This window comes from Pyxicephalus adspersus, chromosome 11, assembly GCF_032062135.1.
Source record: "Pyxicephalus adspersus chromosome 11, UCB_Pads_2.0, whole genome shotgun sequence".
NCBI lineage: Eukaryota > Metazoa > Chordata > Amphibia > Anura > Pyxicephalidae > Pyxicephalus > Pyxicephalus adspersus.
The window spans coordinates 18,270,668-18,283,383 of NC_092868.1; the positions used below are offsets into that span (position 1 = coordinate 18,270,668).

Genomic DNA, 12,716 nt, shown 5'->3' on the forward strand with positions numbered 1-12,716 from the left:
TAAATGCAGTTGTGTATAGCAACCTATCAGAATTGTCTTGAAATATGTAGACAAATATGTAGTTGGTTGGTTACTTCCCTGAGGATTTGGGCTGTGTATGTATGGGATGTAGCTTGTAAAATAACAGTTTATACACAAGTAATTTCAACACTTTCAGGCAGCTAGGTTGAAACGGTGCCCTTTATTTCCTATTTGGTAAAGTTAAACATAAATTTTAATAGGAGTGTTTTTTGCTTTAGGAAATCTGTTATCAATGTTTAGCACCACTTATTTGAAAGTCAGCAGCGAAATGACGGATAGTTGTTGCTATTATGTTGCACAAATGTTATTGAAATCTATATTTGCAACACAGATACTAAAATTTAAGTGCACACGTGCACAATAAATCTCTAGTTTTTGTAAATATAACAGGTGAGTTTCCTTTGAGTAAATAGATAACAAATAACTTATACTTAAGCTTCAAAATTGTGTACAGTATACCCACAAAACCATACTCGTGCAATACTCAAAATCCTGTGTTGCTGAAATTCAATATTCTTTACTGCATATCACTTTTCTAAACAATAAATGATGGCTCTGGAATTTTTTTTTCCTTCAAGCATCTTGATTCTCGCTCTGTTGAACATGGTGTTTGTTTGTGTTTCCTTGGTGTTTTTTTTTTTTTTGTGGGCAAAACCAGGGCCCGCAACACAGTCTCCTGTGACATTCTAAATAAGCACTTTGGACAGCAGTGGAGCCCACTTACAGAACTTAAAACAAGCTCAGGACTTCTATTGTATTGAACAAATGTATTAATCAATTTGTCATTTTGTGTGTGTGTGTATATATATTTATATTACATACACTAAATTTCTCACCGGTGACTAGAAAAAAAGAAACTGGTAATGTTTGTAGAGATACAGGCTCTTCCAGTGCACCGGACTATAAAGAAGAAAAAAGAAAACACTCTTTGGGCTTCTTTTTAGGTCGGACACATTTGGTAACTACAGTATTTACTCATTGTTTATAAAACAAAATTTGTATTGTTTTTGCATGTACTAACATTATTTTAATGTTTTTTTTTCCAGCAAAAATAAATAAAGGTATACCTGCCCATCTCTTCTATTCAACAGGGCCCTGGCTTTTAGGAAAAATGTATTGTTTTTAGGGGGTCATATTTAGTCTAAAAATGTGCTTGTGTATTTAATAATATAAAAAATTCGGCAGCAAAGGTGTTAAATGACAACTGTGCTTTTGTTTTAAAAATTGTAAACAATCCAGCACACTTATTAAAATGTACCTAAACGCAACATTTTTACTATGCATAGAAGGGTAGATAGCCCTTTTAAAATTAAGAAAAAAAGGGTGTAGCAATGCCCCTTTAAACCTTGATCACATCGGCAATCAAGACTTAATGGGAGCGCATAACCTACCAGAGCATAACGTAACCCTTTGTCATGCATCCTTGGAGGCTCTGGCTGCTCCTAATTTTGGGCATGCGCAGAACGGGCATCTTTTCAACCAAGGAGATAGAGATGCCAATCTCATGCATGCACAGTATAAATAAACTTTTTCTGTTTTTAGCTTAGTTCAGCTTAAAAAAAATAATAGATCCCAATTCAAAGCAGTGTCTACAGATACAGGTGATATACCTGAACCAAATGGCTTAAGATTTACATTGTATATTATTTTGCCTGAACAAAACATTTGTATATGTGGAAAAAATGAGTACATTGTATATACTAGTGTACATACCCCTGTTCAAATGCCAGGTTTTTGTGATGTAAAAAAAGATACCACAACAAATTCAAAACTTTTCTGTGACCTTTTTGTGACCTTTCAGCCTGTACAATTCAGTTGAAAAACAAATATGTTATGAGAAAAATTAAAAATGTTTGAGTGTGCACATCCTTAAACTAATACTTTTTTGAAACACCTTTTTATTTAATTACAGCATTCACTCTTTGGTACACACCTGCCATCAATTAGAGACTCTAAATAACTTCACCAGAAGACAATTAACTTTGGAATTCACAAGCAATATCCTCATACTAAGGAAGAGGTTCATAAGTGCCATGATAGCCTCCTGATAGACTGAATGTTGTAATCAAAAGGTGCTTCAACAAAGTATTAGTTTAGGGTGTGGTGTGCACACTTGCAACCAGCTCATGTGGTCTAGCTCAATGCAATCTGAAGGTGTGTTGAGGGTCTATAAAAATTGAATGTAACCAAATGGTGGGCACATTACTTAAATATTATTATGTGGATGGGCTAAATTATGTAATCTTTTAATATTCAAGTGGTCTTGATTTCATGTGGCTTTTAATTTGACCAGGACTAGCTAGCAAAGTGATATGGTTTACTGGTTTTGTGTAGCTTTTGTTCTCCCATTGTTACCACAGTGAAAGTACATTTATTATGTAAAGGTTTGGAAGGTGTTGAGATTAAGAAGTTGCTGCTTACCATTGTACTTTTATAAGCTTTATTATAAAAGGTATTCAATTTTTTTTTTCTAGGAAAGAGGCAAACAGTGTATCTCTGCCATCCAGCAACAACAGTACTACCAGCACTGGCTCCAGTTTACTTTTGCCCTTATGTGTAAACTCTCCAAGTTCACCAACACCAAGTTTCAGTGACCCTAAACCCAGTCAGCCACTACTTAACGGCCCACCTCAGTTCAGTTCTACGCCAGAGATAAAGGTGAAAGAACATGAAATATGTTTGTGGCATTTCTCTGTCTTTGCAAATCATGGTGGTTAGGACTCTTTGTTGTTTTTGAACAGCTCAATCATGACTTGTGTATGTGTATATTTCTTTCTTTTTTTATATAATATATATATATATATATATATATATATATATATATATATATATATATATATATAGTACGTAAGCACGTGAAGATAATACTTATCATAAAATTTTATTTGTTAATGTCTTAAAACCTATATGTAAATCTGCCTCCAGACCTAAACTAAGTCTCTGAGCAACTGTTTGTAGATTTGAAGGAGATTGTACAGTCAAATTGCAAGGTGTGTGTTTGGCTAATTTAAGATTTTAAGCTAACCTATGCCCTAACAGTAAAGGTATAGTTCGTGTTAAACAATCTTCTGTTCCTTAATTGTGAGGATCTGATATTTTTAATGCTGGAAGTGAATAATCTGTTTTAAATTTGATCTGAATGACAAGTTAAAATTGATAAAAACTACTGCTCTTCAATTAGTGTTGAGAGCAAGTTTTGTCCAGCAACCTCTGTGCAGTAGTACAAATGCTGTATGTGTGTATATGTATGTATGTGTATATATATATATTTATTTACAATATAGAATTATTGTTGAAATCATTACACAGTAATTTGATCGCCAATAGAAGCTTTTCAAACTGACTTTAATTTTTCTTTGTTGTAGACTCCTGAGCCCCTAAGTACACTGAAATCTATGGCTGAACGAGCCGCTATTGCAACAAATTTAGAAGATCAAGTGCCTGCTATCCACCTGGCTGAGCGAGGTAATGAAAACTATTCTGTTTTTCTGATGTGCTGTTATTTTTATTTATTCATACACAGGAATTCTCAACAGTGTTTTGCAAAAATGCAAAAAGTGTGTAAAATGAATGAATAAACTCTCGTTATAACACTGCTTGCCCTTTTAGAAATTCTCATCACTACAACTACAACACAACCACCTGCCAGCCAATCCACAACACAACTTACTGAAGTGAGCATCCCTCTTTCACTGGGTGTGTGTCCTTTGGGTCCTGTCCCACTTACCACAGATCAGCTTTACCAACAAGCAATGCAAGAGGCTGCGTGGCATCATATGCCACATCCATCAGATTCAGAAAGAATACGGTATGCTCCTGCAATTATTTTGTTTCAATTTTGTAATCAGTATTCAACTTCTAATTTTGTATGTTTAATACACTGATTAAGGTATTTTACAGGAAGGTGTGTAAAGTTGTGTGTGTCTGTTTTTTTAAGTTGGTATGTGTGAGGAAGTGTGACCCTAAAATGATAATTTACTCTCTTGCAACAATCTGGGCTATTTTAATCTTACTTTTCCCAGCAATTTATTACAGTAAAAAAAAAAAACAATGCTGTTTAACCAAATTTTGTGTGTGTTTGTCTGTTCATGAAGATAAATTAGGGATTACTACAGACATGACAGAATTTATTCTGATTTTTTTATAATATTTTGAAATGTTAATGTTTTTATTGTTCAGTGAGGGACATGGCAGTCTGCATTGTTCCTGATAGACTGACAACTGATACCCCCCATTTGTCTGGTCAGTTTCTGTAGGAGCTTGGAGTAAAATGCCTTTGACACAAGCAGTTTGCCTTTAAACCATTATGAGGTAGCATTCACACTAAATCCGACTCCAGGAGACACAAGTGCTCTTTGCTATCCATAACCCTCCCATCACAATCTTTTTCAGGGGTCACAATGACCCCTTCTAAAGTTATGTACAGGTACTAGATTTTTGTTGCCTGGGATGAATGATAATGATAGTCTCAGGTGATAAACTAGAATGTGTACAGTGATCCTTCAATGACCATTCTTCCTAGTAGATCAATGAATGACTGAGCACACATAACCACTGTACTTTCCTGTGGAGCAGACCAATGCGGGGTGCCACACTCTTGTCCTCCCCTCATTGTAGAACAGGACAGTGCTGTATATACAGGGCTTGTTCATTCTCCTGTCACTGGAAATGATCATGAAAGATTGTTTTCAGCTACAGAAAACCGACATCTATACAGGGCTCAAGAACATGCAGTGTACTGGTTGGATTAGTCTATTGGTTAAATCTTTCCTGGTGTAAACAGATTCCTTATATTTTACAGGCAGTACCTCCCAAGGAATCCATGTCCAACACCTCAATATCACCATCAGATGCCTCCACCTCATTCAGACACAGTGGAATTCTACCAGCGACTTTCCACAGAAACTCTTTTCTTTATCTTCTACTACCTGGAGGTATTATAAGCCACCAATTAGTGATTGCAATTGATACACATTTATTTTAATTTCTTTTTGCTAAGTTATTTTACTTGCTTATTGTCACTGGCAATATCTGCACTGTAGTCCACTAGCCCAAGTCATTTTATTGTAGAAGGTATGATTTATTGGCTATTACTGTACTTTACAAAACAATTCATACCTTACTTTCACTTCTTCCAGTAATACGAGGGTTATATTTCTATAATTTAGTGTTTTTTCAGAAATATTTTTTTTGTTTTTGGCTTGATGTGCAGGCCTAAGTTTTGTTTTCTGGTTTATCTTTCAGGGCACTAAAGCACAGTATTTAGCTGCTAAAGCATTGAAGAAACAGTCTTGGAGATTTCACACCAAATATATGATGTGGTTTCAGAGGCATGAGGAACCCAAAACAATAACTGATGAGTTTGAGCAGGTTTGTTTTTTTTTTTTTTTTTTCTGGAGCTGCTGATGTACTTCCAACAGTGTCACAACTGTTGCCCAGTCTATTGCAACCAGTAGGAACTTATAGATAAACTTGTGTAAATAATCACTTCTTCTTTACTTTATCATTCTTGTTTGCCTTTAGTAACATACATTTGGTATTTTCAAGCAGAAAACAAAAAAAATTCTATTTTTTTTCATACCTGTGCATTTAAAAAATGCACTGGCCACTACTACTTAAAAGGGGAGAGTATTTTTGCAGTCTTCTTGCCCCTGACTGGCCTATGTGAATTTGGCATGCAAACCTGGTAAACATTTTTCTGTCTCCTGGTCTAATTTGCTATCCTGCTTCAGTCATTGGGCTTAACATCATGGCTGTTTAAAGCCCAGGTGTATACATACAGACACATTTCTTCAGTCAGTGATGCCTATGTCCACATCCCGCAAGAACCATCATCCAACATGGAGGGCATATTGCCTGATATTACCAAGCAGTGAGCTTAAATTGTGATGATATACTGCAAAAAGCTGTTTTAAGACCTAGGAATTCCTTCTTTCTGAAGGTAGTTTCTGCCTTTCACCTTTTATTATTCTTAAACCTTATTTATGAATTCATTGACAATTTAACTCTCTTGGAACTTCTGTCCCTTGAGTCTCCTGTTTTAACAAGCTATTGATATAAATGTGGTTTGAGCTGTGAAAGACTCTCTCAAATAGTGCTTCTTTAGAAAGACTGATTTTAGTCATCTCAGATGAACCCTATGGAGATGAATTGGCTTCTTGTTCATATATCTTTGTGACTTAGTCAGACCATCATATTTCAAGCCAATGGTCTGAAGAATTGTTTTTACCTTTACCTTTTGTGCATCATTCAACATGATTCGCTTCTTGAATTTTGTAGGGTCCACTTCCATGGCATTGAGCATCAGGGTACTGCCATTTGTCTGTGTGCTGTAGTGACTCAATTATAAATTTGCCCGCTCACCAAACTGGACACTTACTTTCTTCTCTGGAACAGAGGGATGTTAGCAACTAAAAATGTGGAAAACACTTTTTGTCCTCATTCCCCCCCCTTATAAAATGTTATACCCATCATATCATGCTACCTTGTCATATAACTATCCCCTTACTCTCTATGAACCCTAATTTCGCTAACATCTCGCTATAGATGGAGCTTTTATTAACACATTTGTGAGCAATCCAATGTGACTATTGTTCTAAATGTTTTGTGTGCTGCATGAGTTTATAACCGTAAAATGAATAAAAAAATTACATAAAAACAACTCAGGGACTTTCTACTTTACAAATAAATAAAATGTGTACATTTTGTGCCGTATAGAAACCGTTAAGTGGCATACACACGTGCAATTATAGTTGTTGGAAAGGATCTTTCACAATCCTTTCCAACTACTAACCACTGCACAATGCATGAACGGGTGCTGTACATACAGCACCCTTCTGCTCTATGGAGAGGGGAGGGGGAGAGCGACAGAGCGGCACACCGCTGCATGCTCTCCCCCTTCCCTTGCGTTAAGATCATCCATAGATCTGCCAGGACGGTCGTTTGGATGACGGGCGCTATACACACGCCGGATTCTCGTCCGGTATTGGCCCTGAGCGGATTATCAGATGAGAATCATTGTCCAGTCCTCCCATAGGGGGTTGTAACATAACGGTTAGCCTTCCTGTTTCCTTCAAAAAAAAATCGTTAAACTTTTAGAAAAATCCTACAGTGGCATTTATAGCTGCAGGCACTGAGGAAGAGTTGTTCTGGTAGGCATTTTGCATTCTGTTTTTACCCTGTTCCTATGCACATTTCACACATGTATTAGATGTTACAGACTAGAGTAACTTTAGTAGTAAAACAATTCCTCGATTTGTACCATTTTTTTAAACTTGCATTCATGTCTGAGCCTGCAGGTGCCATCAGTACTGAAAGCCCTGGTTGCAGTACTTTTTCTTACATCATGATTAGTGTTGGTAAAAGTAAATATAGTGTCTTATGCTATAGTTGCCTAGCATCAAATTTTGTTTAGTTTTCAAGATCAAGTTTCTGATGTAACAAATTTACCCTAAACACTGTCATAACTCTGTGATATCCTCCAACCACTGCAGAGTTCTGGGAAATATGTTGTACGGTGATGATTGTAGTACATTTTGTGATATTTTGAAAGTTTGCAGTGTCTATTTTTCTCTTTACAGGGGACATACATATACTTTGACTATGAAAAATGGGGCCAGCGGAAGAAGGAAGGTTTTACTTTTGAGTATCGATATCTGGAAGACCGCGATTTACAGTGACCTTTTTTTTTTCTTCATCACACTTAGCCTTCCGGTTTCACAGAGGCAAACAACGAATCGGGGAATAAAGCAGGGAGGGGCTAAAGTTACTTCTTCAGTCTCATTCCCTTGAAGAGTTGGGAGGAGGGAAATTTGGACAAACACTTAAATGCATGCAGTTTAAAAAAAACAAAAAAACAAAAAAAAAAAAAAAGGAGTAAGATTATGTGTGGCGGTAAGAGGATAAAACACAATACAGCCAGCATCCCACAATAACCTCTTCACTCTTCAGCAGGCTAAAAGGACAGTGAATGGTGACTGTCTATTTTTAATGTAATTAGTTTAAAATAAAAAAGAAATGAACAAAATGCATAAGTCTTTGTAAGAAGAAGAAAAAGCTATTCTTCCCCTGGTGGTTATTTCTGCAGGCGGGAAGATCTTGTCTCTCTACCCCAAGGGGTTTCTCCTGGCTGATATTTGTTTCCCCTTCTCTTAAAAAATATATATATAAAAAAATGTTTTCTATAATTTTGTCCTTTTTGGCAGATACTGGATCTTTTTGTTTTGATAACAAAGTACATCAAAATTTAAAGTGTCTTTTTTTTTTTTTTTTTTTTTTTTCTTCCCTTGGCACCCCTTCATCACTTATACCCCTCCATCCTCGATATACGTATCTGTACCGAATGAATTAATGGTATGGAAAGCTGGTTTAAAATATTTTTCGTAACCTATTTTCATTTTGGAAAATATTTATGAATAAATAGTTTTATATGATGTCTTCTCATGCAAGAACGTTAATGTGTCTTTTTTTATTTTGACTTTTATTTATTTTTTTTTTTTTTTTTTGAATTTGTGACTGCTACTTTTGTGTATATTATTTTCCATTTAGTGTTCCTAATTTACCCTAAGAACAAGTAAATAATCTAATAAAACAGTGGACAGGAAGGGTGTTAAAAATTTGCACATGCTGCACAGCACATAACCAGGACACTTCAGGTCAGCTTTTCATTTTTTTTTTTTTTTTTAATGCGGAATTTTTTTTTTTTCCTATTGACCGATGTTTAAACATACAGAAAGTTCAGCTAAACCTTTACTGCAATGTAGTCCTAAAGAAAAGGGGTTTCTAACCATTCCCCCACTCTGTTGCTGATATTTATTTTTTCTGGAAAATAATGTAAATGAAATTGGAATTGGGTAGATTTCTATTTACTTATTGTTTTGTAGACACCATAGAAAGCCTGTCAAAATGGAGTAAAATCCTTCTGAGATGGTTGTCACTGTCTCCAAAAAAATATTCATTTTTTTTTCTTTCTAGTAACTACTTGAGTTTTTGTTTTCTCACTTTACTACTTTTTTACAAATATATCTACCCTGGCAATGAAGGACATATGTATAGGACATATATATAAGGTCTTATTATTTACACTTTCAAAATCTACCTTGGAGCTTATAATAATGTGAAACAAGTTTTGAAAGCAGTTTTTTGTATGATCTAAGCCCCACGAAGATAAACTAAGTGCAGCAGGACATATGTCTCTGAATTTCAATAAAGAATTTTATGGTAAAGTACAAAATCCTGTTAGCTTTCTCGTCCACTCATTTGGACACAGATTGTCTAGCTTAGGCAACACCACTAACAACCATTCCCAATGGAAAAACAAGTAACTGGGGACTGTCTACAGTTCAAAAAAATAAGAGCATGTGGCAGCCTTGCCAATCTGAGCAGTAGAAGCTTGAACCTGATCCTTTAAACCAGTGTTTCCCAACCTTTCTTAGTCGCGGCACATATTTTACAATTAGAAAAATCCCACGGAACACCACCAAAAAGTCAGACACGTAAATTAGCTACCTGCTGCTATCTAGTGGAGGAGTTTTTTTTGGTTCTGCCTATCACTATACATCGCTGGTATAGACAAATGAAGACAAATTTTTTGCAGTAAATAAATCATTTTGGGACCAATTAACTGAAATTGGATAATTTCCCACGGTACACCCGAAGATCTCTCAAGGCACACTAGTGTGCCGCGGAACAGCGGTTGAAAAACACTGCTTTACTATAGCCATAAATGATAGTCTTTCTGAACGACCTACTAATGATTGAGTAGCAGAGATTAGTCCGTATGAATAGAGATGCCATATGACATCCACCTAAACCAAGTCGGAGCAATGAGGACCATCAGAATGCCCTTCGTGTTGATCTTGAGGAACAGGCAAGAAATAAGCTTCAGAAGGAGAAAGGCATAGATTTAATGATTTCACAAAGCCACAGCAGCAACCACAGCTTCTTCCAGCAGATCACTGGGCCTGCATCCAAACCTGTTCATGTTGTTGATCCTGGTGGTCCACACCTGGTGTCTACACCCACTTTTGGTCCAAGGTAGGAACAGACCGCTTTTGAACATAGTCCTCATTAGTGGGTTTAGAGATACCACAAGCCTAGGAGGTGTTAACATCCGCATTTGCAGCATCAAAAACCGGGATGATGACTGGCTGACCACCCTTCTGGATCACCGGTACAAATACAAAATGTCACCATAACATGCCACAATCCATTGCACAAGTCTCCAATCTTCCTACAAAGTGAAGGTCTTTGGGGCTCTAGAAGACAGAAACGACATTAGTGTAAGCAACAGACAGATCCTTATGAATCAGTGGTGGATATTGTATTAGTGGGCAGCAGGATTCCAAGCTACATAAATCAACTCCCTAGTGGAGAGTGGTCTGGCGGCACTCTGGGACTATCCCCACCATGTCTAGGTTCAGACATGCTGTAGGTCGGGGGTCGAGGGGGGGTGTTAGTTCACAGGGCACATGCCTTGTGACTTGGTGTGTTCTTGAGGCTGTGACTATCTTTTTTTTTTCCTTCATATTTTATTGTTTTTGTGCAACACCTCTGCACTGTGGCCACTGGCTTTCAACGTTTCCTACCAGGCCTCATATAAAGCAGATGTTAGCACTCCCAAAGTATCCGGCAACTAGGACCAAAAGTTAGTTCAGAAAGTTATAATCTCCTGAACATTGTAGCATTTTCAACCTGTGGAATTATAATCCAATCCCATAATTCAATGTCTGCATCTTTACTGTGAGTCTACCAAACAGACCCAGGACCATTTTTTGAAAAGGCTGGTTTAACGCTCAAAAACTGCAGCAATGCTGTACAGTTTATCTTTCCATGTCCAAGTCCCACCTTACAGCGAATAGTGACCTGCCCCCTTGAATCTTGTCTCCTCTTTTTTTTTTTTTTTTTTTTTATGCAATTTTCCAGTTATTTAAACAATTCAAGCAACAAGTTGCCATAGAAATGCATGCCAATAGAAATTGAATTCCAATGCCATGGAACTGCAAGCGTCATGTTATGTTGTTTTGGGATTGTTCATAATTGTGGTGCCAACAACCCCTTTTTTGACTGCATTGGTGGTTCCACTGCAGCTGGAGAGCAACTTGTCTTCCCTCATTGGCATGCATGCTATAAGGGCTGTGGCTCCAAATGTCCTTTGCTACTGGAAAGTCCTTCTCTCTCCACTTCTAGTACATTCTTGGAATATCCACAATGCAGGGCATAGTATAAAATGTATGCAGGGTGCTATGGGTTGTGCTACAGCCTCTGTATATGTCCAACCCCACAGAAGATAAAAGTAAAGCTGCACTGGGTTTCAAAGCCAGTGATTCATTTCTCAACTGCATCGGAGCTGTTAAAGGCAAACACTTCCAGATCCAGATGCCCCCGTGCAGTATCTCTAAATATTTATTTTATATTAGTATTTTAAATTTTAGTGGCCATGTCAGACAGCTGATATGTGATGTTCTGACCATTGACATTGGAGCCTACCTACGGCTTTAGGATCTTGAATTTTGGTCAAAGATAGTATTCCAGCTGAATGTTACATCCCTTAAGCTTCTTGTCAAGTAATGTCCTAAAAAAGCCAAACCACTAATCAAATCTGAATACAACTAAAAGAGTCTTCAATTACCATCGAATACAAGCCAGGATATATATTGAATGCATTTTGGAAAACCTGGAATATTTTTTTAACACATCCATGATGCCTGTCTCATAGAATGCAGAATGAATGGTAAAGGCAACCCTTTTTTTTCACATCTAAAAAAAACAGACTCCACATGAGTAAACTTAATGAGATTCACTTGTAGGATCTATCTGTTCCCTCTATATCCACACTGTTAAGCAAATTTCTTCCCGATTTAACCAGGCTGAATACCCTAGAAATCACTATTCTGGCAACCCAAAGAAAAAAAACTTTGTAATTTGATTGTAATGGTGTTTGTATGTATTGGTCCTGCTGGTTTGCAGTATTTCTTCTCTTCAGTCCTGGTGTCACACAGCCGTTTGATTCTCTGGAGCTTATTTACTAAAGTAATATTGAATCCCCCCAACAGTAATGGGGGGTATAGATGAGGGGGAAAGGGCCTTATCCCCATAACATGTGCCACAATCAGTTGCATGAGTCTGCAGTTAGGGTGGGGGTTGACATTATCCTAATCTGGTTGCCCATTTTAAATATGAAGCCCTAGATATCTTCCCCACAACCCTGGGAAATGTGTACATGGGCAACAAGGCATATATTTATTCCCTGGTTTTATTGGGTATATAAATATATAAAGTCCCCTATTTTGAGATATGTATGTAATGAACAGTCATGGCCAAAATAATAATTATATGTAATTATAATTACATATAAGAAAAAGTGGTCCCAGATTCCAGTGGAGAGATGTAAAAGACTCACTGATTGTTGCATACAGCGATAAACAGTTATTTCTTACAAAGGGTGTGCTACCAAGTATTAAGTTGAGGGTGCCAATAATTTTGTCCAGGCCATTTCTGCTATTTTGTGTGGAATGTCTTAGATTTTTTTTCTCTCCTGTTTTTCTTTTAGTGCCAACAAAAGAAATAAACATGACCGTACCAAAATATTTGTAATTGCAACAATTCACTGGGAGAAATGGTGCATGTTCTGACATAAGGGTGTCATTATTTTCAACCATGAATGTATGTATATAATCCCTTATTTTTTCCAATAT

The 12,716-nt window shown here is 36.8% G+C and overlaps 1 protein-coding gene across 6 annotated transcripts in view; it reads left to right on the forward strand.

Annotated features, from left to right (window-relative positions):
* Positions 1-8,471, forward strand: part of CNOT3 (CCR4-NOT transcription complex subunit 3) — a 40,697-nt gene extending 32,226 nt beyond the window's left edge. For all 6 annotated transcript variants that reach the window (XM_072425822.1, XM_072425828.1, XM_072425827.1 and 3 more), the window contains 6 exons: positions 2,496-2,679; positions 3,387-3,486; positions 3,631-3,829; positions 4,823-4,955; positions 5,266-5,391; positions 7,602-8,471. In XM_072425822.1, the coding sequence (XP_072281923.1) occupies positions 2,496-2,679; positions 3,387-3,486; positions 3,631-3,829; positions 4,823-4,955; positions 5,266-5,391; positions 7,602-7,700 (841 nt within the window). In that variant the 3' untranslated portion in view covers positions 7,701-8,471. The remainder of the gene's footprint in view (positions 1-2,495; positions 2,680-3,386; positions 3,487-3,630; positions 3,830-4,822; positions 4,956-5,265; positions 5,392-7,601) is intronic.
* Positions 8,472-12,716: the final 4,245 nt, after the last annotated feature.